The following is a 25,718-nucleotide window of genomic DNA, read 5'->3' as shown; positions in this document are numbered from 1 at the left end:
GGTGAATTCAGGAAGTCCTTGCTGTGGGTTGTAGCTGAGCTCCTTTGGTCTCTTATCAGCTGTTCCGGTGTTGATAAAATGCTGAGGCCCAGGCCCCGTGGGCTGCAGGTGCCAGCTCTCGGTGCTTCTCTGGGTTTGTCAGTCTGCAGCAGGTTTGCTCAGCCCTAAGGAAAAGGAAAAAAACCAGTCCACGGGACTTCTCTGCCCTAGCCAGCTGGAACTAAGAGCCAGGCAGCTCTCTGTGCTGCAGTCTGTCAGTGCTTGGGCTGAGCATACTGGAGAGGGAGTGCACAGGAGTGCCCACTCTCTTCTTAAAACAAACCGTGCACTTTTTCTTTTTTTCCTTGCTTTGCCCTCAGAATTAACCTTCAAGGTGCCGAACATGACATACAGCACAAACACACAACTGGGGATACAGGCAGCATCAAGTCACCCTAGGACAGTCATTTCGGTGGGGTTATTAGTTTTATGTTTGGGAACATAGGTATTGATATGGTGGATTTTTTTTAGGTAGCTTTTTGGGGTAATGATGTTTATTTTTTAGTAGTTTAGGGGTTTTAATGTTGTTAATTAGTTTGGGTTTTGTAGCTAATTGTATAGGGTATTGATTATTACTTTTGAGTTAGTGTAGTGATAAAGTTTTGGGTTGGGTTTTTTTTTGGTCATGGTAAGGGTCAGTTGTACAGTTTTGAGTTTAGCAAATCGGTTTCAGTTTATCTTTTTACTTTTTTTGTGCTTTGATGTGTGGGATTCCATATGGTTGTTTTTACTGTTGTTCCATTTTTATGATGTGGTAAGAATTGCTAGTGAAAAGAGCGTAGTGTGGTTTGTTGGCTGGTAGTTGGTTTGTATGGTGGAGTTTTTTAGTTTGTGTTTAGTTTGGGGTTTTTTGCCAATGAGATTAAAGGTTTTATTGGGTTGAATTGTAATTATTTTAAAGATTTTAGGGAGATTTAGGTTTTGGTAGCGTGCACTGTCTGAAGGGAGTCATTTATTTGTGTTATTGGTGGCATGGTGGGTAGGGAGCATTTTTCAAGTAGTTATTTTAAATGCTTGGGGGCTTTTGGCATTCGAAATACTTGTTTTGGAGGAAGTTTGCTTAGAACGTTTGAGGTTAGTTATAATGGGATTGCTTTATTTTTAGTGAGGTGTTTTTAGGTTTTATTGCAGTTAAAAGTTGTGAATTTTTCACAACTTTTTGAAATTGACAATGGGATTTTTGTAATTGACAATGGGATTTGATTTTGTATGTGGTGATGGGATTAGGGTATATGGCGTACTAGTGTTGAGTAAGGATTTAAAGTTTTGTGGTTTTGATGTGTTAGGTTAATGAATTTATGTGCTTCAAAAGACAGTTGTTCTCTGCTTCTTATTTGGCCAGAGGCAGGGCTCTAACTTGGGCTTCTGGCATATATTGTTTGTGTGTTTCAGGTGGTCCATTGTATTATACAGGGACCCCCTCACTGACCAGCCAGCAGATCTGCCGAGATCATGCCTCGATGTTTGGATTTCTTTATGGTACCTGACTGAGAGACAGCAGGAAGTTCCCTGAGGGCGAGGCAGCCTTCTCTGGCACCCGATGTGGAATCTCATCCCCTGACATCCGAGAGATAAGTGGAGGGCTCGGAGCCACAGAGGGAATTAAAGTGGGGTGCTGGGTCAGGAAGTCACCGGGAGGGGTTTTTGAGTCACACATTCCGGCCCCGTAGATTTCTCTGATCCCTATTTTTCTGCCCCACAGATTCCTGACCCATGGATTTTCCTGCCCCGTAGATTTACTGGCTCTGTTTCTTTCCCCCAGCTCTGCCCCACACATTCTTTCCCCCATTCCTGCCCCACGGATCTCTGCCCCATGGATTTTTCTGACCCCTGATTTTCTCCCTGAGCTCTGCCCCATACATAATCCTGCCCTACACCTATCCTGCCCCACATCCTGACCTCGTTTCTCTGCCCCACACATTCCTGCCCTACAGAGTTTCAGATGTCAAATATAAGTGAGTCTTGAGTTTCTTTGCATCTACTCCCACAAACTACAGGTGACTCTTGGACAGGAGTAACTAGACCTGTTGAATTCCCACTTCCCTTTAAAATCAGAGCAGAGGAAGCAGATTTTACATCATCATTCCATGAACTTCCCCTGACTCGATGACTGTGCCAAAAGTTTTCAGTGTTAGGAATTTATGAGCTTGTTTTCCAGGCAAGCTGGGATTTTGGTATTATTCCATCCTTTTATTTGATGTTTCTCCTCTCTCTGGTTTTAGGAAGGGAATGTTTATTGCAAATGCTAGTTTTCTATCCCGATTGGGATTTCGGTACGTCTTAGGGCACGTTTCCAAGGAACTTTACCACATTAATGTTGGTAAATCAGGCATTGTTCAGCACCATACCCACAGAATTCTGTGAATTCCCAGCAAAACTTGCCAAGTGTTTCATGGCCATGATTCATCTCTTTGTAAAGTTCAATTTGTCACATTTGTAATTCCATGAATCCCCTTAAAACTTCAGTCCTGGCCTGGCTGCTGTTCCTGGGACACAGTGAGGTGGTTCTTTCCTGCCTTGGCACACGTGTGGATGTTCGTCCAAAGTGAGCTTCCCGCTAAGATAGAATTTGTTTGCAAGCAAAACTGGGCATTGTCTAGAAAACCTTAGTTTGTGGGAGGCACTGGGTTTGTTTTCCATATTGCAGCCTAATCCAGGAAACTCCTGGAGCTGTGTTAGGCAGGGGCATGAGGGCAGAGCTGCATTTATTTAATTTTGTATTTTATTTATTATGTGTCATTTTGTCTTCCTTATGTTTTTGTGTTTTTTTTTAGTTATTTTTGTTAGTATTGTGTCTTTAAAACGTTTTTCTTCCTATTTTTTAATTTTAATTTTTAATTTTCTTTTATTTTTTACCTAATTTTAATTCCTTTTGGTCATTTTAGTTTTTTATTCAATTTTATTTTTATTTTTACTTTTATTTTTTTACTTTTAAATTTTATTTCCTTTTTATATTTAATTTTGTTTCTCTATTTTATGTATTTTTGTTTTATTTTTTCATGTTTTCTTTGTTCCTTTTTTTCCCCAGACTCTTTCTTTCCCTGGGGATGTGGAAGTTTGGCTGCTGGCAAGAAAGAAGTTGAAAAATGACCTCCCCGTGCCCTGGACGTGTGGATAGAATCTAGGGCGCAGTCAGCAAAAGCTCCGTGTTTTCTGCTCAGGTCAAACAGCTGAACAGAGAAAGCCCTGAACCCCCCGGGGCCGTTTTTTTCCTTTCAGCCCCCGAACAGGTCTCGTCCCACCCGTGCACAGAATTGCCAGCAGCAGCCTGATGTCGGGGTGTATTTCACAGGCAGCCACAAAACAAAGTCGACGCTTTCTTTTCTAACTCCCCGAACCTCCTTGTTTATTATTATAGCCATGGTGGAATTAATTTGTTCTTTTAGTAAAACATTCTGTATAAAACATGTACGATATCTAATGCCTATGTCTCTTTGAAATAAAAGTATTCTGCAGCTCCGTGATTGTTTCCAGGATTGCGTTAACCCCCCATCTACAAAATAAAGGGAGGAGTTCCCTGAAGGAGATGGGCCTTCTCCTGCGATGACATTACTAATGACTCAATGCTCCTCGCCTGATTGAGCCTTTATCCACACTCTGCCCCGGGGCCGTGGGTATGCCGAGTTCCCGAAAAACTAATCAGAAGTATCGGCTCTGCCCCGAGCCCCATAGAGCAGAGCAGCAGAGGAAAAGAAAAGAAATGTAAATTTGAAAACAGCTGCAGAGTAGACAAGAGAAAGAGGCAACCTTTTTCCTCAAGCAGAGACTGTCTGGGGCAGAATCTGTGAGCGGGGAGGGGTGCGGCTTTGCAGTCACACCTGAGGTGCACCCAGCATTTAATCCCGGGGGCTATATGCTGTCCCATTGATGTTGGCTTTTTCCACAAAATACTGATTCACAAAATTCTACTAATGAATTGGCACTTTTAAATGAAATTGGACTCGTTATTTATAACTTTTATTACCAAAGAAATCCAAAACAAAGCAAAAAAACCCCTCACAACCACTCTCCCAAGAACAAAACACTGAAAGAGAAAATATGCCAGTCATTTTCAAATAAAAATTACATCTTGACCCCTTAGAGACCCAGATGCATTTAATCTTAATTAAGTGTGGTTCTGATGTGTTAGGTTGATGATTTCATCTAGTTTAAAATACTGTTTATTTGTTATTATGTTAAACATGAATTAAAAAAAAAAAGTTAAAAAAATAGAAAAAATAACAAGAAATATAAATAATAAAAATAAGTACAATATATACAGCTACATGTTAAATATATTTATAATATTTATATTTATATATTTATAATATTATATTTATATGCAGTAGACATAGATATGAATAAAAATGACGAATGGTAATGATGATAAATAAAATATTAAAAAAATTAATACAAAAAAAATTGGAACATAGCTTAAACGAAAGGCTTTTTTGGTTTCAGTTTGGCTGATGGCTGGGTTCTTGCAGTTGCGGTTGGGGGTCTTTTGGGCCGTTTATTCCAGAGGATGTTCGGAAGGGTATTTTTGGCCACGCGCTTCTTTGCCTCTCGCTGTGCGCCGCTGCCCCGGGCCGGGCTGTGCGGCGGTGCTGCCACCGTGTGGGCAGAGAGCGGTACTGCAGCTGCTCCCCGTGCCCGTCAGCGAGCCGCACGGCAGCCCCGGGCTGTGAGCTCGAGGGCAGTGCTGCCGCCCAACCGTCCAAAGATCAAGGCCAAAACGGCGGGAAAAATGCAGGGACCTCCGGCTGCGTGCTAGCCGGCTGCCTGCGCGCGACACGGGTCACGGCGCCTGCCTGGAGGCAATTTTCCGTCCCGTTTTCAGAGTGTGCAGACGGGGGCTGTAGGTTCAACCGCGCCGCAGCTGGGTTCAATCAGTCGATTTAGTCAGGCAACTGTGTAAACACCTAGAGCCAGACCTTAGTGGGGTGCCACAACCAAAATGGCGGCTCGGCACGCGGCGCTCGACCTTTCCAAAATGGCGGCCAAAAAGGCGGGAAAAGTGCAAGGACCCCCTGTCTGTCTACCCAACTGCCTGTGCAGAAAGCCAGCTATGGCGCCGCCTGGGAGCAATTTTATGCGGTGTTCCCAGAGTGTGCGGAGGTGGGCTGTGGGTTCAACCGCGCCGCGGCTGGGTTTATTCGGTCGATTTAGTCAGGCGCCTGAGTAAACAGCCAATATGGGACCTTAGTGGGGTGCCACAAAAAAGATGGCCACGCGACCGGAAGTGGCTTCACCCACAACAAAGATGGCGGCGCGGAAGGGTGGAAACACCCGAATGTGGCCGAACAGCCGAAAATAGCCGACGCCTGATGAAAATCGGCGACTCTAAGCCGGCAGCCGAACCCAGCCGACTTTAGCCGACTTGAACTGCGTGCAGCCGGATGCAGCCGTGGTCAGCCGAGCCGAGCCGAGCCGAGACAAGCCGAGCTGAGCCGAGCCGAGCCGAACCGAGTGGAGGACAGTTCCGGGGCGGCCCCGGGCCGGTGTCGGGCGTCACCGCCGCTGCCTCGGTGGGCCATTCGAAGGCCATGTAGGGGGCTGCTGCCCGGGCGGGACACGCTGGCGCTGTGGCCGGAGCTGAAGCACTCGCTGTCGTTGCTGGAGCCGGGCGGCGGACCGGGAGTGCCTGGAGCCAGGCGTTGGGTGGCGAGGAGAGCGGCTGCATGTCCTGCCGTGTGGTGAATGCCGGCCTGGCCACCCGCCACGGGTCCGGAGTTGCAGGTCTCCGAGCTGCTCGGAGAGTGCGGGTGGGGAGAGCCGGTCGTGGCTGGGCACAGCCCCAGGCAGTTGCGGCTTCCCGGGGAAGGCGCCGAGGAGAGCGCTGGAAAAGGGCGCGGGGTGCTGGTGTGCCCCCGGGAGGCCCGGGAGCATTTCCTCGGGGGGGTCTGTCCAAGCCACTTATGGCGTGAGGGACAAGGGATTTCTCACAAGGACATGGATGAGCCGGACGAGGGGAACGGCCTCAGGATGAAGGGGGGCAGGTCTAGATTAAATATCAGGAAGAAATTATTCCCTGTGGGGGCAGTGGGGCCCTGGCACGGGTTACCCCGAGAAGCTGATTTGTTAAAAAAATATGGATATTGATCTAATACCAATATCCAACTATGACAGACAAAGACTCTCTAACAGTTTGAAGTTAGAAAGTGTATGTTTATTACGACGCCGGGCAGCGTGAGGGATAGCTCCCAAATACACACGCGCAATTTACAGATGATCACAGGGTCTTTTTATGTACAATAGTGTTGAATACCCAAAACACAAATGCATATTCATGACTCTGGTCCACCCCATTCCCAGCTTCGTATGGTAATTAGCCAAAAAGCAATTAAGCATGCGTAGTTTGTTCTTTGAAATGGGTCGGTGGTCCTTCTTATGGGGTGGGGTCTCAAAATGATGAAGTAAGATGGGTCTTCCTCGCTTTGCCTTTTTAACCTTTTAGTGTTGGTGACACCTGGATCCTGTTTTCTCAAGACTATCTGATTTATGATCACATTGTGTTCTTGGAGTCTATTGATTAAGTTGACAAGTCTCCTGATTTATCGGTTCCTTAAATCTGCCTTATGTTAAAAAAAGGAAGTTTCAATGTAAAAGGGGAGTCTACGTCAGCAATGTCTAGTTTATCTAAAGTCCTTTATTCTTCAAAATGTAAAGGGAAGTCTACGTCAGCAAGTCCACGTCTACTTTAACTAAAGTCCTTAATTCTTTAAAATTAATATCTCATTCCCCACTTCTTCTTTAAAGTGAGTAAATTCCTTTACTCAATATAGAGAGTCTTCTTCATCTATCCAAGCCACACAGCTGGTGTCTCTCAAGACTAAGCCATATGCTTTTGATAGTGAGGTTAAGGCTGCTACTCGTCGTAGCATCCTCCAATTCCAAACAAGTATTGCAACAGATAAAATTAAACTTATACTAACTAAAATAAGCAACACAACTATGGGGTGGACTAAGGTGTTTAGTATACCAGTTGCTGTTGGAGACCACCCAAAAAGAACATCCCACCAATGATGAGACAAATGTTCTTCAAACCTTTTAAAAACTCCTTTGATGGTCTCTGTATCATGGTGAATTGTAATTAATGTCTTTTTGCCCCCTTCTCTAATTTCCTTTAAGATTTCTCTCAGTTCAGGGTGTTTCATCAATTGAGCAACTAGAGTCAAATTCATCCCTATGGGCACAGGCAGTATCTTCTCTACAGTGGTTCTTTATATATTGTTGTGATACTACAGGTGCTCAATAGGAAATCACATCCCTTAATTCTGACAAAATTGCAAACACACAAATTGAATTTGGTCTCCCTTACAATTTGGCTGTCTATTCTTATAATGGGGCACGCTGTCCTTAGACAGACACAACCTTGTCCTGTATACACCAATGAAGTTTTCTGTTCGCCTGGATGCATTTCAAAGTGACAAATATTTTGATCTGTATCTAAGCAAGTGTCTTTGACACCTTCTAATGTCCCCTTACATATGTATCCTAGTTGTCTCCTCGCAGTGCCGGGCTCTAGATTAACAGTTTGCCATTTTCCTTCAATTTCTCTTGCCCACATCCTGTGCTCAGAAGGGTACAATACAGTTCCCCCATGGTTTAATCTACGGGGACTATTGGATGTATCAGGTCCACTGAGGCATCATGTGTGGTTATTGCACACCCCTCTATTTTGAGCCTAAACTGTGGACATTGACTCAAGCATTTGTCACAACATTCAGGACTAATGCGGATGGATCTCATGGGTGGGTGGTAAGCCTTGTGGAACCCATCCTGTACGAATGCATATTTACATCCCCAAACATTTCTTCCTTCCCACAATCTTGCATTCGTGACTTTTAGCATCTTATTTAGAGCCTTACGAGAGTAAGCATCATAAGCTCTCCTTTGACACCTATTTATCTCAGTCACATTGTACCTGCGTGGTACTGCATTGACTCTCATTATGGTTAAGGGAATTACTGCAATAATTACAACTTTCTACATAATGTCCATACTGTCAATACATCTACTCGTGATTCCGAGTGAACTTCAGCTTCAGTTCATTATCGCCTGGTGTGATTTTCTAGATTCCTTCTGGGGCTTTCTTCACTCGGGAGTGATGGATCCAGGCCTTCTGTTCCTTGACCTTGATTGCAGTGAAGGTAGTAAGCAGCACCTGGAATTGTCCTTCTTACTGTGGTTCCAAGGTCTTTTCTGCAAAAGACTTAATATATACATAATCCCCAGGTTGTATATCATGTACTGGCCCATCTAATTCCCTGTTTTGAGCTCCAGCCACATGTTTCTCAATTTCTCTGAGTTGTCTATTTAGTGCCACCATATATCTATGTAGGGTTTCTTCCCCTACTTGCATGGGTGTTGTTCCTTCTTGAACTGCATATGGCCTTGCATATAATATTTCAAACGAGCTCAGTTTCTCTTTTGCCCTTGGTTTTGTCCGAATTTGCAATAATGCCAATGGGAGAGCCTGGGGCCAGGGCAAATTTGCTTCTCGCCCCAGTCTCACTATTTGTTGTTTAATCAAGTGGTTCATTTTTCCACTTGGCTACTAGATTGAGGATGATATGGGGTATGTAATTCCCAGTCTATTCCCAGATGGTTGCTTATTTGCTGTACAATTTTTGAAATAAAGTGTGGTCCTCTATCTGAGGATATGGTGGCTGGAACTCCAAAACGAGGTATTATTTCTTGCAACAGTGCTTTGGTTACCTCTCAGGCCTTAGCTGTTTTGGCAGGAAAGGCTTCTGGCCATCCTGAAAAAGTGTCAGTTAACACCAATAGGTAACGATATCCTCCCTTCCTGGGCAGATCTGTAAAGTCAATTTGCCATTGTTGCTCAGGTCCACAGCCTTTCCCAATTTGTCCCATTTTAGGCTTTGGGGTGTTTTTGGGATTAGTTCGGAGGCAAAGACTACACTGACGAGTTACTTGTATCACTGTGCCCTGCAATTTCCTGGCCATGATTCTTTCTCTTAAATGGTTATGTTAGGATAGGGTTAATAATTTCGGTTACCAGAGAAGCTGGGAATAGAGTCTCTGCTTCACTGCAACCAGGTGTTGCTTTCATTGTTTTAACCAAATCAAGTATAACTCTGCCTGGGTAATCAGGATGGGGGGAGAAGGAGAAGATTGGGATGACTTGTATTTGGAAACTAGGTCGGGTGAAACTGTACCTAATCATCATAAGATAGATGATCGAATTGTAATGATTTTTGGTAGCTAAACATGATTATTATTTCAAACCAGAATCGTAAAGAAGGTATTTACAAAATTCATGCTTGGATGTATACAATAGAACAATGTAAGTTTAATGATTAACATAGAGTTATGTAACGAAATGGTATAATATGGGGCCCTTCTTGAACCCTCGTTGGAGTTGGATTTGGGTTTGTACCCCGGCTCCCAGAGCTCTTCAATAAAGCACCTCATAATCATTCCAGTGGTTATGCGTTTTCCTCGCTAACATTTTGGCGACCCAGGAGGGACCCTGTGAGTGCTTCTGAGGATCTCCCGTTCCGATCACGCTCCAGCCGGCACCGAGGGATTCTCGGGGAGCCCATCGAGGCGGGACCCCCCCGCCGCTCACAACGTCCCCTGGAGAAGAGGTAAGGTGCTTTATTCTGGTCTGGTGCCTGCCTGTCAGACGCGGCGAAAGCTGCGCGTGGTTGGGCTAAGGAATTCCTGGTAATGCCTAGGCGCCGTCCGTTAGACAGGGCGAAAGCCCTGCAGGTTCGGCATTGATGGTGTTACGTACTATAACATATGGAGAAGCTGAAGGGTTTAAAAGTAGGGGTTATGGGCGGCAATGCCCCCATACCCGCTTCTCCTTTGGGGTGCTTGGCAGCACACGGGAAGGATGAAAATTTTGGTCAGGAATTACAGAAGGATAAATTGATTAATTATTGCAATACATGGTGGCCTGGTTATGTTTTGCCTGATAATCAGAGGTGGCTAGAGAATGGATCTTTGGAACCGAATCTAATATCACAGCTGATGGAGTATTGCGAATAACGGGGGAGATTGGACGAAGTTACGTATTTGTTTCATTTACAGGAAAAGCCAGAGTGGCTGGCTGAGTATGGGTGAAAAACAATGATCTTTGAAAACAGTCAGTGCCTGGCTTGTGTCCAGGATAAGCATTGTGTAGAACACTTGGTTTTGAGTGCAAGTTTGGGGAAAAGGGGGGAGAAAATGATTTAGAAGCTGATTTGCTAGTGGGAACCACAGTTCCCACCAGTGCCCCCCCCCTCAACATTGAGTTCCCCTTTGCTTGGTCTCACCCAACCTGATTCTCTTACCTCTCCCCAGCTTACGCCTCTCTCTTTCCCCTGCTGACACCTGCTCCTGTCCCCCTGACCTTCGTCTGTCATTTTCACCTGCTCCTTCCTTCCCCGAGAAATAACCAAGATGTAGCTGTGATAAAGAGACATGGGGAGGGTGCAGAAGGAATGGATAGTAGTGGGAGTGATGAAGATAAACCAGTAACCCCGGTATCTCATTGGACCTGGTTAAAATTGGCCCCTGCCTGGCCTAAGGCAGAAGGGGCAAGAGTTAAGAAATTTGGACAAATTACTTGAGGTGGCTTAAAGTTAATAACAATAGAAAAAAGTGGCTGCTAAGAAACAGGGACAGAGTCTTTCGGCAGTTTTACAAGGACAAGGGTGAGGATGTAGTAGAACTGGTCGGAGTGGTAATAGAAGTGGTTTGGGCAGAAGCCATGAAAAACTAATAATAAATCAATGCTTACTTATTTATGCTTACTTACTTATTAGAAAGTCATTAGAAAAAGAGTGCCCAAACTGGTTTACTCAGAATGGTCAGCCCCAAGCAGACAGCGTAGCTGGAGTCATGGTCTTATGTGAAAGAAAGCCAGGATTAAAGGAACCCATGGTGACTATGTGTTTAGAAGGAAAGAAGGTTACCCTTTTTACGTACACATTCTGTATTGAACTGTACGGAAGGGCAAATTGAGAATAAGTTGACTGTAATCATTGGCACCACAGGGAAGGAAGAAACACGGTCATTCCTGCAACCCCTAGATTTGAGTTTTGGGAATAATGTTTTAACACATGAATTTTTGTATTTGCCTGAGTGCCCAATTCCGCTCTTAGGGCATGATTTATGGGTGGCACTTGAAGTGGTAATTACTTTTGAGAATGGTGAACTTGTAATGATACCTGAGTCAAAACAGGAAAGATTTTAATGATAAAAGAAAAGCCAATCCCCAATATTCCTAAGGAAGTAGAAGATGCAGTGATTCCTTCTGTATGTGAAACGGATGTACCTGGAAAATTTAAATTGGCACAACCAGTACATGTAGAATTGAAAGAAGGAGAAAATGCTGTACGGATTAAACATTACCCTATAAAACAAAAGCAAGGCAAGGAATAGCAAAGACTATTGATAAATTTTTAAAATATCAAATTCTATAAGAATGTGAATCAGAATACAATACTCCAGTTTTTCCAGTGGAGAAGCCCAATGGTGAGTATAAATTTGTACAGGATTTGAGGGGCATAAGTGAGATAACCAGAGATGTTTATCCAGTGGTGGCCAGTCCTTATACATTGTTAGCATCTGTAAAGGAGATATATAAATGGTTCACTGTATTTGATCTAAAATATGCCTTTTTCTGCATACCCCTTGACCAAGATAGTAGGAACCTATTTGCCTTTGAGTGGGAACATCCTGGAAGTGGAAGAAAGTCCTAACTCACCTGGACTCGATTACCGACGGGTTTTAAAAACTCCCTGACCCTATTCAGGAGTCAGCTGGCAAAGGAGCTGGAAATCTGGACTAAAGAAGGACAGGTACCAAGAGACCAGTACCTATTGCTCCAATATGTAGATGATATTCTGATTGCTACTGAAGAAGAGACAACCTGCATAAAGGTAACAACTGAGATTTTAAATTCCTTGGGAATGGGAGGATATAAGGTGTCCAAAGCAAAAGCCCAGATTGCCCAACAGACTGTTATCTACCTGGGATGTGAAATCTCACAAGGGCAAAGAAGGCTGGGTATTAATCATGTTCAAGCTATTTGTGATATTCCAGAGCCCCAGAATCTTCACGAGCTGTGAATTTTCCTTGGAATGACCAGGTGGTGTCACCTGTAGATCGTGGACTATGGACTGATTGCAAAACCCTCATATGAGGCTCAGGAGACTCAGCTGTTCGTCTGGGGCAAACCACAAAGGAAGCCTTCCAGAAAATGAAGGAAGCATTGACGACTGCTCCTGCATTAGGGTTACCTGATTTATCTAAAGACTTTCAGCTGTATGTACATGAGAGGCAGCACCTGGCACTGGGAGTCCTGACCCAACGATTGGGAAGTTGGAAAAGGCCGGTGGGTTACTTTTCCAAACAACTTGACAATGTAAGTGCTAAGTGGCCCTCATGTTTGCAGGCAGAGGCAGCTACTGTGCTACTGATACAAGAAGCCAGGAAGCTCACGATGGGAAGACATATTGATGTCTTCGTGCCACACATGGTAACCACGGTCCTGGAGCAGAAAGGAGGCCACTGGCTCTCTCCGAGTCGTATGATAAAATTCCAGGTAACCCTGACCGAGCAGGATGATGTGACACTAAAAACAACTAACCTTTTGAATCCAGCCTCGTTTCTAGGTACTACAGCTGAGGAAGGCCCACTGGAACATGACTGCGTAGAGGTGATCGAATATACCTATTCAGCAAGAGCAGACCTGAAAGATACTCCTCTGGAGCAACCAGAATGGGAACTCTTCACGGATGGAAGCAGCTTTGTGGAAAATGGAATGAGATACGCTGGATATGCGGTAACCACAATTAACACAGTAGTGGAAGCAAAAGCATTACCACCTAATACATCTGCCCAGAGGGCAGAGCTGATTGCATTAACCAGAGCATTAGAACTGAGTGAGGGGAAAGCAGTCAACATATGGACTGACTCAAAATATGCCTTCAGAGTAGTGCATGTACACGGAGCATTATGGAAGGAGAGAGGACTACTGTCCTCCCAAGAAACACATATTAAACATCAAGATGCAGTCCTACAACTGATAAACGCAGTACAAAAACCCAAACAAGTAGCAATCATGCACTGCAAGGCACATCAATCGGGCAGTTCTAAAATTTGTGAAGGGAATCGAAGAGCAGATTGGACAGCCCGTCAGGTGGCACGGGAAGTACAGAAAACAATGGCCTTGATTCCGTCAAAACTTAATGTCTCTCAATTCAATTTACCTCCCAAGCCAAAGTACACAGAGAAGATGACAGACTGGCACATCTGCTCAAGGCACAGAAGAATGCAGAAGGGTGGTATGTAACCACACAAGGGCAAATAGTGGTACCCCCCTTGGTAATGAGAGAAATCTTACAAATAAGACATAATGAGTGTCATTGGGGTGCAGAGGCATTGGTAAAATCACTGAAACGATACATAGTCTCAGTACAGATGCAAACAATGGCAAAATCAGTAATGTCAAAATGTGAGATTTGCTTAAAGAATAATCCAGTGGCCAGACGACAGGCACAGCTAAGAAGAATTCGAGTAGGTATAGAACCAGGAGATTATTGGCAGGTAGATTTTGCAGAATTACCAAGAACTCGAGGATATAAGTATTTGATAGTAGGGGTTGACACATTTTCTGGATGGCCAGAAGCCCTTCCCTGTTGTACCAATCAAGCAAAAGAAACAGTTAAGTGGTTACTACAGGAGATTATTCCTAGGTTTGGGGGTGCCTATAGGGATATCATCAAATAAGAAGCCCACATTTTATAGCCAGGGTGGTACAGGAGGTGAGTAGATTATTGAGAATCTCTTGAGACCTCCACACCCCATGGAGACCCCAGTCAAGTGGACAAGTAGAAAGGATGAACCAGACATTGAAGAGGCAGCTTAGTAAGATATGCCAGGAAGCCAAATTGCAATGGCCACAAGCATTACCAATAGCATTGCTGGGGATTCGGATAAAACCTAGGAGTGGAATGTCAGTCAGTTCCTATGAGATTTAGTATGGAAAGCCATATGAATCTCCAAACCCTAATCCAAATGTACGTTACAGGGAAACAAGATGTGTATAATTATGTTCTGTCTCTTAAGAAAACTTTAGCACAGCTCCGGAGAGCTCTCCTGTAGAATAGACCACTGAGTCTTGAAAATCCAGTCCACGACATCAAACCAAGAGACAAGATGTACCTCAAGACCTGGGATGGAGAGCCATTGAAGAAAAAGTGGACTGGTCCTCATCAAGTACTACTAACCACCTTTACAGCTGTCAGAGTGGCTGAAGTGGAACCCTGGATATGCTACACCCGAATGAAGAAAGTCCCTCGTGGAGCTGTGTCGTGGGCTGCGCAAGCTGTAGGACCAACAAAGCTGAAGATAAGACGTCTGTAACTGTTTTCAATGGTGTCAGTAACCATGCTCGTTTGGGGGTTAATGTTAACCTCATGTATTTTAATGTTACCATTAGGAATTATGTTTGCTTTGGGATATGGAATGCACGGAGGTCTACCAACTGCTCTTCATTCTAAAGTGAAGAGAGAGGTACAAACAGGAACACAGGTAATAGAAGCTCCTAATACGATTCAAGCTGAAATGTGATGATTGGATTAATCAAAGACTTTGCCAAAATGCAAAACACCACTAGAATAACAGCCTGCCTGCCAATACCAAAGGCAGCAGGGGACCCAGTAAGTTGGGGAATCATAACATCAAAACTACCTAATATAAAAGAGAACAATACAGTTAAATGTAAACAGGTAACAGAAAATGTGACAGGAAACCCGTTAGTGTGGAAGTGTGAAGAAAATGAGTGGAAAGGATTAGAACCCTGGGATAGTGCATGGTCTGTGGGTATATTTCAGAGGTTCCGATATATGGCAAGCACTCCTTGGTGCATTAAATGGAAAGGCCCTGAAAATGAAACAGATCCAGCAATAGTAAACACTAGTACTGCTAGCAGAAAAGAAACAGCAAAAGTAAATTGGTGGACATGTGATAAGATTTATGACTGCACCTCTGACGACCTGGAGGTAAAACAATGGTCACCCTTGGCTGTAGCCTTGCAAGTTGGTTGTGCTTGCAGAGAAATCAAACACAAACAGGGCAAAATCGCACCCAGGATCATAGTAGGATGTAGTAAGAGTACAATCCAAAGTCCTGGGCAATTTGTATGGGCAACAAGTGATGGTGCTTGGACAACACACTTGCCAGTAGACAGAGAGGTAAAGGAAATCACTTTGGGCCTTCCCACCTTATGCCCAATCTGGAAAAGGTCCCCATTTAATGGGAGCCGTGAGCTCCTGCAGATAAGAACAAAACGAGATGTCTCGAATAATCAGAATCAAGATGACACCTGGCAAGAACCCTCTAGTAGAGTAAAATTCAGGTGGGCCCTGAAATCTCTGTTTGGTCCTGTTGCAAATTATCAAAATAGGGAAATGCTGTATAAGATCACGGGTCAAGTAAACAAATTAGCAAGAGTTGCACGAGAAGGATTTAGTGAACTAAATATGCAGTTACAAGCTACTACCAAAATGACTTTACCAAATCGATTAGCTTTAGATATGTTACTCCTGAAAGAACATGGAGTGTGTGAATATTTAAAAGGACGAATTGACCATTGCTGCATCCACATCCCAAATGTAACAACAAATGTAGAACATGATATTAACCAGTTAGGACAGATAGAACATGAGGTACAAGAGGAACAAAAAGATTTAGCTACTACTTGGTTAGACAAAATTTTTAAAGTATTAGGATTGAATATTAATTCATGGGTGAAATCTATCCTTCAAAATGTAATAATTTTACTGATTATGTTTCTAGTGATTTAGTTAGTTTATAGGATCCTAAAAGGAGAAATACAAAGAAGAACATCCTGGAACAGAACAATAATGAAGGCACTGACACGAGACAAGACTGCACCTTCAGCACCTCCACCCTGCACTAATGAAGCTCACATCAACCATGGATTCGAAGCTGAACATCCAGTATAGAAGACAAATGGACTGTACTGAATGAAAGCATTTACACTTAGTAGATTTAAAGTGAAATACTTTCAAAGGGGGGAATGTTAGGATAGGGTTAATAATTTCGGTTACCAGAGAAGCCGGGAATAGAGTCTCCGCTTCACTGCAACCAGGTGTTGCTTTCATTGTTTTAACCAAATCAAGTATAACTCTGCTTGGGTAATCGGGATGGGGGGAGAAGGAGAAGATTGGGATGGCTTGTATTTGGAAACTAGGTCGGGTGAAACTGTACCTAATCATCATAAGATAGATGATCGAATTGTAATGATTTTTGGTAGCTGAACATGATTATTATTTCAAACTAGAATCGTAAAAGAAGATATTTACAAAATTCATGCTTGGATGTATACAATAGAACAATGTAGGCTTAATGATTAACATAGAGTTATGTAATGAAATGGTATAATACGAGGCCCTTCTTGGACCCTCGTTGGAGTTGGATTTGGGTTTGTACCCCGGCTCCCAGAGCTCTTCAATAAAGCACCTCATAATCATTTCGGTGGTTATGTGTTTTCCTCGCTAACAACCCCTGAGCACACTCAGCAGGGAGAGGGACACAGAGCCCCTGGTCCCCAGCCCTGCACAAGCATTCCCCGAGGTGAGAGGGATGGAGACCCCCCGAGCATCCCCCAGGGTGAGGGGGACTAAGACCCCCAAGCATTCCCTGGGGAGAGGGACACAGACTCCCCTGAGCACCCCCTTGGCAAAGGGGTGAGAGGAGGGGAGATCCCCCCAGGAATTCCCTTGGGTGAGAACGATGAAGACTCCCTCAGGAATGTCCTAGGATGATATGGACAGGGACAAGCTTTTGGGAATCACCTGAGGTGAGAGGGACAGGGACAACCCCAAAAAGCCTCGCCCAAGCATCCCCCAGGGCAAGAGGCACAGAGACCCCTCCAGCATCCCATGGGCAAAATACACTTGCCAGAAATCAAACCTCACCCTACATTTGCTCTTCCCACAAGTCACTTCTGATGAAAACCCAAACAAATCCCAAACATGAATAAACGGACAAGACAAGCAATTAATGGTTTCATCACTTCCTGCAGAGCTCCATCTCAGCTCCTGGCAGGTTCCCATAAAGGAAAATGAAAATTCAAACCAAAAAGGTTATTAAAAGGAGGGAAATTTCTCTGTAACTGTCACAAAGGCAACAAGGATGAAGAGAAAAATGATTCTCTCATTTGGCAAAGCTCCCCAGCCTGTGAAAGAGAAAAGGAGGGGAGAGCAAGGGAGTGACAGGGACAGAGACCTCCCCTGGGGCAGGGCAAGTGTCACACTGTCCCCTGTGTGTGTGTGGCCTTCCCAGGGTGGGGCTTTTACACCTGAGCCCGGCTGGGTCAGGGGGTGGTGTTCACTCCCCCGAGCATGGGTTACCCCACACCCCCAAAACTCTTGGTTGGGGGATAGGGGTACAAACCTGGCCTCAGCAAATGGGTCTGGGGGCTGTGGCTGAGCCCAGCCCGACCCCAGCCAGAGATGGTTTTCAGGACACCTCTGGCCTTGGCTTTCTGGTGGATTCATTCTTCTCCCTGTCCCTTGTTTACCTCTCACATGGAACCAGGGAACATGGAACAGGTCTGGCTGGCTTGGCCTCCCGGGGGCTGCCTGACAGCTCCAGCTGACCATGGAATGTTGAGGGCTGCTTCCCATCTGCCCCTGGAGCTCTGGGGCTCCATGCTTTCCTTCCTGTGGGAAAGAACTGTCCTTCTCTTCCAGGGACCCATGGCCAAAATTGGGATTTGGCCTCCAAAATTCTGCATATTCAAGGATTGCTTCCAGCCAAAAGCCTCCAAGAGAGAAAAGTCTGTCTGGCTTGGCCTCCTGGGGGCCACGTCTGGCCACCAGATCACCTCTGGTGATCTACCACCAAAACACTGTGGCTCTGTGCCTCTCTTCCTATGGAAAATGACTGTCCTTCTCATCCATGAGCCCATGGTCAAAATTGAGATTTTAACTCCCAAAATCTATGCAAAGGTTACTCATAGGGAAGAGCTACAAGGACAGACAAGTCTTTCTGGTCCTAGCCTCCTGGGAGCCACCTCTGATCTGCCTTGAAAAAATTGGGGCTCCACCCTTTCCTTACTCTGGAAAAAAATTGTCATTCCATGTGCTCATGATCAAATTTGGAAGATCTCATTTCCAAATTTCCGTATATCCAAGGATTGCTTCCAGATCAAACCTTCTGGAAAAGACAGATCTGCCTGGCTTGGCCTCCCAGGGGCCACCTCTCATCTGCCTTCAGAACACTGGGTCTTTGTGCACTTCTTCTAATGGAATTAAACATCTTTCATGTCCAGGTGTCCATACTGAGAATCCATCTCCCAAATTCCATATATCCAAGGATTATTCCAAGACAGAAGCTGCCATCAGAGACAGGTCTGGCTGCTCTCCCTTACTGTGACCACCTCTCATCTCCTTCCAAAACACTTGGACTTGGTGCTTTTCTTTCATTAGGAAAAAAACCCATCCTTCTCAACGGGGCACCCATGGCCAAAATTGGGATTTTACCTCCCAAATTCCATCTATCCAAGGATTGCTCCCAGACAAAAGCCACCAGTACTGCCAAGTCTGGCTGGCTAGGCCTCCTCAGGGCCAGTTCTCGCCTGCCTCCAAATATGGGGGCTCTGTGCTTTCCTTTTGATGGAAAAGACTCATCCTGCTTATCCAGGCACAAATGGCTGAAATTGGGATGCCACATTCCCAATTCCCTGTGTCCAAGGGTTGCTCCCAGACAAAGCTGCCAGGACAGACAAATGTGGATGGCCTTGGCCTCTGGTGACTGTCTCCTGTGTCTCTGAAACCCTGGGACTCAGAGCTTTCCCTCCTCTGGAGACCACGGTGACCCTGGTGGGCTCCTGGAACCCAGGGGCCATGGTGACACTGCAGGACTTATGGAACCAAGGGGACCACAGTGTTCCTGTGGCATTCCATGGAACCAAGGGGCCACTGTGGCACTGAGGGGCCCCAAAGAACCGTGGGTCCTTTGTGACACTGCAGGGCCCCCATGGAACCCAGGGAACATGGAACAGCTCTGGCTGGCTTGGAATCCCGGGGCTGCCTGAGGGGTCCAGCTGACCTTGGCATGGTGAGAGCTGCTTCTCCTCTGCCCCTGGAGGTCTGTAGCTCTGTGCTTTCCTTCCCATGGAACAGAACTGTGCTTCTTCTCCAGGCACAAATGGCCCAAATGGGGATTGCACCTCCAAGTTTGTGTATATCCAAGGATTCTTCCCATATGAAACTTTCTAGGACAAACAGCTCTGGCTGGCCTTGGCCTCTTGGGGCCACCTCTCATCTGCCCTTGAAACACTGGGGAGCTGTGGTTTTCTCCCCATGGAAAAAACATGTTTAAAGTCCAGGCATCCATGGCCAAAATTTGGAATCTGCCTCCAAAATTCCATATATCCAAGTATAGCTCCCAGACAAAATCTGCCAGCACTGACAAGTCCAACTTCCCTTGGCTGCCTTAGGGCCTGCTCTCAGCTGCACTGAAACACTGGGGCTGTGCTTTTTCTCCTATGGACAAGAACCATCCTCCTTCTCCAGGTGCCCATGGCCAAAACTGGAATTTGGCCTCAACAATTCCATCTATCCAAGGATTGTTCCCAAACAAAAGCTGCCAAGGCAAACAGGTCTGGCTTACTTTGACCTCTGGTGGTAGACATTTATCTTTCAATACTGGGCTTCTGAGGTTTCCTTCCTATGAAAAAGAACCATCCCTCTTGTCCAGGTGCTCTTGGCCTGAAGCACTTGACCACTATAAAAGGACAAAGGCAAAGGCGCTCTGTGCTCAGTGGACAGGAGACTGAGGACAGCAGAGGAGAGCCCTGAAAGGGATTGAAGGATGGTTTCAGAGATGGTGGTTCCTTTTGACATAGAAGAAAACAGGCAGAGAAAGAAAAGATTAATGCAAAGGGCAGCTCAGGAGGCCCAGACTGGACACCAGGAGAAAGGAATTTCCCTCCTAGGGCAGAGTTACAGTGCAACACATCCCCCAGAAGGAGTCTGGAGCAGCCCAAGGCTCTGTGTCCCCAGGCAGAGGCAGGCAGGACGCAGAGCTGTCGGCAGAGGAAGAGCCCAGCCAGGTGGGGCAGCCAGGGGGTGACGACAGCCTGCAGGGACAGAGGCACAGGGCATGGACACCGTAGGACAGCCTGGGCTGCACAGGGCACAGGGATGGGCAGCAGCTGCAAGGCCCTGACACAGACAACTCCTGCAGCACTTTGGCCATGGCTGCTGGGCCTGGGCCTGAGGCCAGCAGGGGACAAGTGACCCTTGCAGCCCTGGGGCTTCACTGCCTCCTTGTCCCTGCTCAGCAGCCTGGCAGGGGCTGCCCCATGGTGCTGCCCTTGGCATTGCACATCCCCACATCCCACTGGCCTGGGAAGAGCCCTGAGCAAGGAGAGAGAACCAGGATCTGCCTTGGCAAGGGCTGGGGCTCAGGCCTTGGTCCTTTGCATTCCTGAAACACATCCAGGTGTGCTCAGCACCAGAGACATATTTCCCTTGTTTCTCCCCACCTGTCCTCAGTGCCTGCAGTGTTATGATCCTACTAGAAGCTGGGGACACTTTCTCAGTCCTGTCCCTCAGTGAGACCCATAAAGAGTTAAAGAAAGCTTGGAGTTTGAATCTTACTTGGAATTCGTGAGAAGTTTTTTGAGCACACTCTGAGGGACTGAGTCTGATGCAAACAGCACCAAAGCCCTGAGAGGGTCATTCAAGTCCTTGTGCTGTGTCTGTGCTGCTGAGCTGGGCAGGCTCCTGGCACAGAGGCAGCTCCTGGCAGGGGCAGCACTGCAGAGAGACAGCTCTGCCCAGGAGCAGCTCCTGTGCACAGCCCAGCAGGCCTGGGGCACTGCCAGGGCACCTCAGGGTCATGAGCTCACAGGGGCTCAGCACTGGCAGGGGCTGTGTGCTGTCCCAGAGGGGGCTGTGTCACCCCAGCACCTCTGTGGGTGTGTCATAGAGCCACTGAGCAGCTGAGATGTCCCAAAGAGGCTGTGTGACGGCACAGAGTGGGTTGTGTGAGGTCACTGATTGGGCTATGACATCAACGACTTTGCTGTGTGAGGTCATTGAGCAGATACAACAGCCCAGAGAGGAGTGTGTGACATTACAGAACAGGCTGTGACATCATAGTGTGCCTTTGCAATATCATAGAGTGAGCTGTGTGGTCAGAGAGTGTGCTGTGACATTGCAGGGTGGCTGTATGACATCACTGAGTGGGCTGTGTCACATCACCGAAGGGGTTGTGACATCACAGAGCTAGGTGTGACTTCATAGAAAGTGGGCTGTGACATCACAAAGTTGGCTATGGCATCCCAGAGCAGGTTGTGTGTCATCTCAGACTGGGCTGTGATATGAAAGGCTGCTGTGTGACATCACGTGGGGCTGTATGACATCACTGATAAAAATTGGGCCAGGAGACCTGCTCCTTTTGAAAGGCCTTTATTAAAATCAGCTCTTTTCAAAAGGGGAACTCGAGGGGTCGCCTGCGCCGCCGCTGCTCCCTTTCTCTCGGGTCGCCGCTGAGGAGGAGGTCCGAGACGAATCTGCTGCCCACGCCGCAGAGTCGGGATTCCTGCCTCACGGGAGTCCCCAGGAACTCGCTTGGCTCCTTTAGTCTAGGGGTGTCATCTCTGTCCTATGCTTGTGAGGTTATGGCGAAAAAGTAGAAGCTTTCTGCAAGCAGCCGGACACTTTCCTCACTCGGCAGCGCCCCCACAAGTCCAGATTTTATGTTGGCTCGTCGTTTTAGGGACTTCCTGGTGGTAATTGGACTTCCGTTTGGAGCCGAACATTATGGGGGTTTTCTGATTTTCATATTAGGCGGGGTCAGCAGTGTGATGAGCAGGCGGGGAGCAGCGGAGGCCTAACCCGACGGAAGGTAAAGGGGAATCTGGGGTTCGGGGAGAAGGAAGTGCACAACTTGGAATACAGAAATACAAAACTTGAGGGTACGAATTGGGCACAAACAGTTGAGGCTGGCAACATAACCTTTTTAGCAACATGCTAGACAATACAACATAACTTTCTTGTCAACACGTCAACCCATACAACACCCCGTGCCTGACTGGGAGTCTTTTGAATTCTATTCATTTCAATCACATGGGCTGTGTGACATCACATGAAGCTGTAAGATATCACAGGGGCTGTGTGAGGTCACTGGGAGGGCACTCTGCCCCAGCCCTCCCTCACAGTTTCCCCAGAGAAGTCCAACACTGCTCGTGCACAGCGGGGTTCCCTGTCCCCCCGGGTCCCCCCAGCCCCGGCGCCGCAGCCCCCCAGAGGATGTTCCACGAGATCGACCCCAGAGCCTGACACGGGGACAGGGGGCCAGGGCTGGGGAGGGGTGGGACAGGGGGACAGGGACTCCCTGCAGTGTCCTCGTGTCCCCCAGAGCCTGGGCCAGGGCTCCTTGTTACAAACAAGGGGCTGAGAGCGCTTAAAAAATCCCCAGCAAGGGGTCAGCAAAATGCAGATTTAATATTTAAACGAGAGCACGACAAAATTCCTCGGCAAGAGTCACTCTGCTCCTCACTGGACACTTCAGGTACACCAAGGAAACAAAGCAGCAACAAAACCAAACAAAATCCAGGCTGTCAAACCAGAAATGAACTGAGAAATGTCCTTCTGAGTATGTGTGTGACAAAAGGACAGAGAGGGCAAGGATAAAAGGAATACGGCCTAAGAGCTGAACAGAGCCCAAACTTAACAGCACTCACCTTAAATTATACCTTCAATTTCATAATTGAGGAAAAGAACAGCACTTAAAAGTGTTTCACCTAATTTATTATCTATGAGTTGATGATTTAACATTAAATAACACTTAACAATATTCAACTTAGCTTATAACTTACATTAAACTTGACAGCTTAGCAAAATAACAACACTTAGCAGCATTTAACTTAGCTTACACCTCATGACTTAGCCTTACTTACAGGCCTGGCTGACTCAGATGTCCAAGGCACTCAAACCCCTCAGAGAGCAGCACTTGTGCCACATTTGCCAGGGCACAGGCACTCTGTGTGCACACAGACAGACAGAGTCAGTGCCAGGGAGCTGTGAGAAATTCCCCTGCAGGGCAGGGAAATGCTCCCTGGGGATGCTTTGGCATCTCCCCAGCGGGCCAAGGGCTGAGCCTCGAGGAGAGGGGGCTCGGCCCCGGCTCCGTCGTTGTTCGGGGATCCCCCGAGGGCAGCAAACGGGAGAGTTCCCGGCTGGCAGAGGCCCCACTCAGAGGGAGGGCACTGGCCCAGGAGAGCTCCAGGAGCTCCTTTTGGAGCTCTGTTTGTAGGGCCCCAAGAGAGGGGCTTTAGTCACAGCAATGTTTCATCCTGGCCACACCTGGGATCAGCAGCTTTCCTTGGAAGTGTGAGAACAGGGATGTTGTGCCACTGAGGGAACAAAAACAGTTCCCAGGGCTGCTCCTAAAGAATCCAGGAGCTTGTTGGGCAGCAGCAGTGCCTGGGAGCAGACAAGGGTTTCTGCTGAGCTCCAGAGGAGCTGAGCCCAGGGGCTGTTGGCCAAGGCCAAATGAGCATTTCTCAGCTCACAGGGTGGCCTGAGAAGGGGAGGGGGGAATGCACCAGCACAGGGCCCCATGGAACCAAGGGACCATTGTGACACTGCAAAGCCTCATGGAATCGCTGGGACCCTTGTGACACTGAGGGTCCTTATGGAAGCCAGGGGCCATTGTGACATTGTGGGACCCCATCAAACCAAGGGTTTATTGAGACACTGCAGGTCTTCTTGTGATCAAGGGGCCATTGTGGAACTGCTGGACCCCATGGAATCAAGGCACCATTATGACACTGCAGGGCCCCAGGAACCAAGGTGCCATTGTGACACTGCAGGGCCCCGTAAATCAAATGGAACACAGAACAGTTCTGGCTGTTTTAGGCTCCCAGGGCCACCTGACTGGTCCAGCTGATTTTGGCCTGTTGAGGGTCTCTTCTCATCTGCTACTGAAACCCTGGGGCTCCCTGCTTTCCTTCCAATGGGAAAGAACTGTCCTTCTCCTCCAGCTGCCCAGGGCCAAGATTGGGATTCCACCTCCAACACTGCCTCTTGTGATGGACTGGAGGAGATTCTTGGATGGAAACATTGTTTTGTGTGAGGGAGGAAGGGGCATGTGCAGCACTTCCCTGCCCTGGAACCTCAATTCTCCCAGAGCATCTATCCTGGCCCGGCAGTGTCTGCCAATGCCTGGGGACAGAGCCTGGCACTGGGGAAAAATGTCCTGGGCCCCCTCCCTGCTGTGCCCATGCCACCAAGGGCACAGAGCAGCCTCCTCTCTGGGCCACTTGCCTGTTTTCAATGCCTTCCACAGGCGCTGGCCCTGCCCCACACGGCTGAGTCCTGCCCCTGCCACTGAGTACAGAACTGACAGGGCCAGATCAAGAAATGGAGAAGAGGTGGAGGGGGGCTTCAGGTGAGAAAACAAGCCAGTGCTGACGAACATGGAGAGCACAGCAATATGAGGGAGGCAGGTGGAAAAGGCTCTGTGCTGTCCCTGCTCAGAGGGGATCCTCAGCACGGCCCTGAAGATCTGCACATAGGAGAAAACAATGAACAAAAAACAACCAAGTCCTAAATAGGCACTAACAGCAATTAGTCCAAGTTCCCTGAGGTGGGATTCAGAGCAGGAGAGCTTGAGGATCCCTGGGATTTCACAGAAGAACTGGCCCAGGGCATTGCCATGGCACAGGGGCAGGGAAAATGTATTGGCCGTGTGCATGAGAGCATTGAGAAAGGCACTGGCCCAGGCAGCTGCTGCCATGTGGGCACAAGCTCTGCTGCCCAGGAGGGTCCCGTAGTGCAGGGGTTTGCAGATGGACACGTAGCGGTCGTAGCACATGATGGTCAGGAGGGCAAACTCTGCTCCAAAGAAGAACATAAAGAAAAAGAGCTGAGCAGCACATCCTGCATAGGAGATGTCCCTGGTGTCCCAGAGGGAATTGTGCATGGCTTTGGGGACAGTGGTGCAGATGGAGCCCAGGTCGCTGAGGGCCAGGTTGAGCAGGAAGAAGAACATGGGGCTGTGCAGGTGGTGGCCGCAGGCGACGGCAGCGATGACGAGGCCGTTGCCCAGGAGGGCAGCCAGGGAGATGCCCAGGAAGAGGCAGAAGTGCAGGAGCTGCAGCTGCCGCCTGTCTGCCAGTGCCAGCAGGAGGAAGTGGCTGATGGAGCTGCTGTTGGACATTTGCAGTGTCTTGGCATGGGGATCTGTAAAAACAGTAATCATGGAATAGTTCAGTTTGGAGAGGACTTTCAATATCCCAGCACAGCTTGGTGGCACTTTCCCCCCACTGCCTGCCCAGGGCTCTGCTGCCTGGAGCTGTCCCTGCCTGCAGCTGCTTCCCTGTGCCCAGGGCTGAGCCCTGCCAGTGCTGCCAGAGCCCAGCCCAGCCCTGGGGGCTCAGCTCTGCCCTGCAGACCCCTCCCAGCTCAGGCACTGCCCAGGGGCAGCTCTAGCTCTGCAGGCTCTGATGGCAATGTCACAGCAACCCTGCAGAGGCTGAAAAAGTGACACTGGTGCTGCCTGCAAGGGACCCTCTGCTGATTTCTGTCACTGCCTGGTTAACTAAGATCTGAGAGAAAACTGTTTGGTTATTTTTCTCAACCTGAGCTGAGAGATGAATATCTATGTGCAATTTCCCATCCAAGCGA

At 47.4% G+C, this 25,718-nt stretch overlaps 1 protein-coding gene and 1 long non-coding RNA gene across 2 annotated transcripts in view; one reads left to right on the top strand and one right to left on the bottom strand.

Annotated features, from left to right (window-relative positions):
- LOC136375015 (uncharacterized) overlaps nt 1–3,591 on the top strand; it is a 71,966-nt gene extending 68,375 nt beyond the window's left edge. Inside the window, exon 2 of the long non-coding RNA XR_010746029.1 lies at nt 2,052–3,591. This is a non-coding gene — a long non-coding RNA (uncharacterized lncRNA). The remainder of the gene's footprint in view (nt 1–2,051) is intronic.
- Nucleotides 3,592–5,429: 1,838 nt separating this feature from the next.
- Nucleotides 5,430–25,378, bottom strand: LOC136375017 (olfactory receptor 14A16-like). Its single transcript, XM_066340373.1, has 2 exons — nt 24,357–25,378; nt 5,430–5,857 (listed from the first exon to the last, which is right to left on the bottom strand). Exons 1-2 carry the CDS (start codon nt 25,291–25,293, stop codon nt 5,430–5,432), a joined length of 1,365 nt encoding a protein of 454 aa, XP_066196470.1. The 5' UTR covers nt 25,294–25,378.
- Between the last annotated feature and the right edge of the window lie 340 nt (nt 25,379–25,718).

The sequence above is a fragment of the Sylvia atricapilla genome, unplaced genomic scaffold (genome assembly GCF_009819655.1).
Source record: "Sylvia atricapilla isolate bSylAtr1 unplaced genomic scaffold, bSylAtr1.pri scaffold_72_arrow_ctg1, whole genome shotgun sequence".
NCBI lineage: Eukaryota > Metazoa > Chordata > Aves > Passeriformes > Sylviidae > Sylvia > Sylvia atricapilla.
Note: the sequence above shows the minus strand (reverse complement) of the source record. Positions and strands in the feature narration are given on the sequence as shown.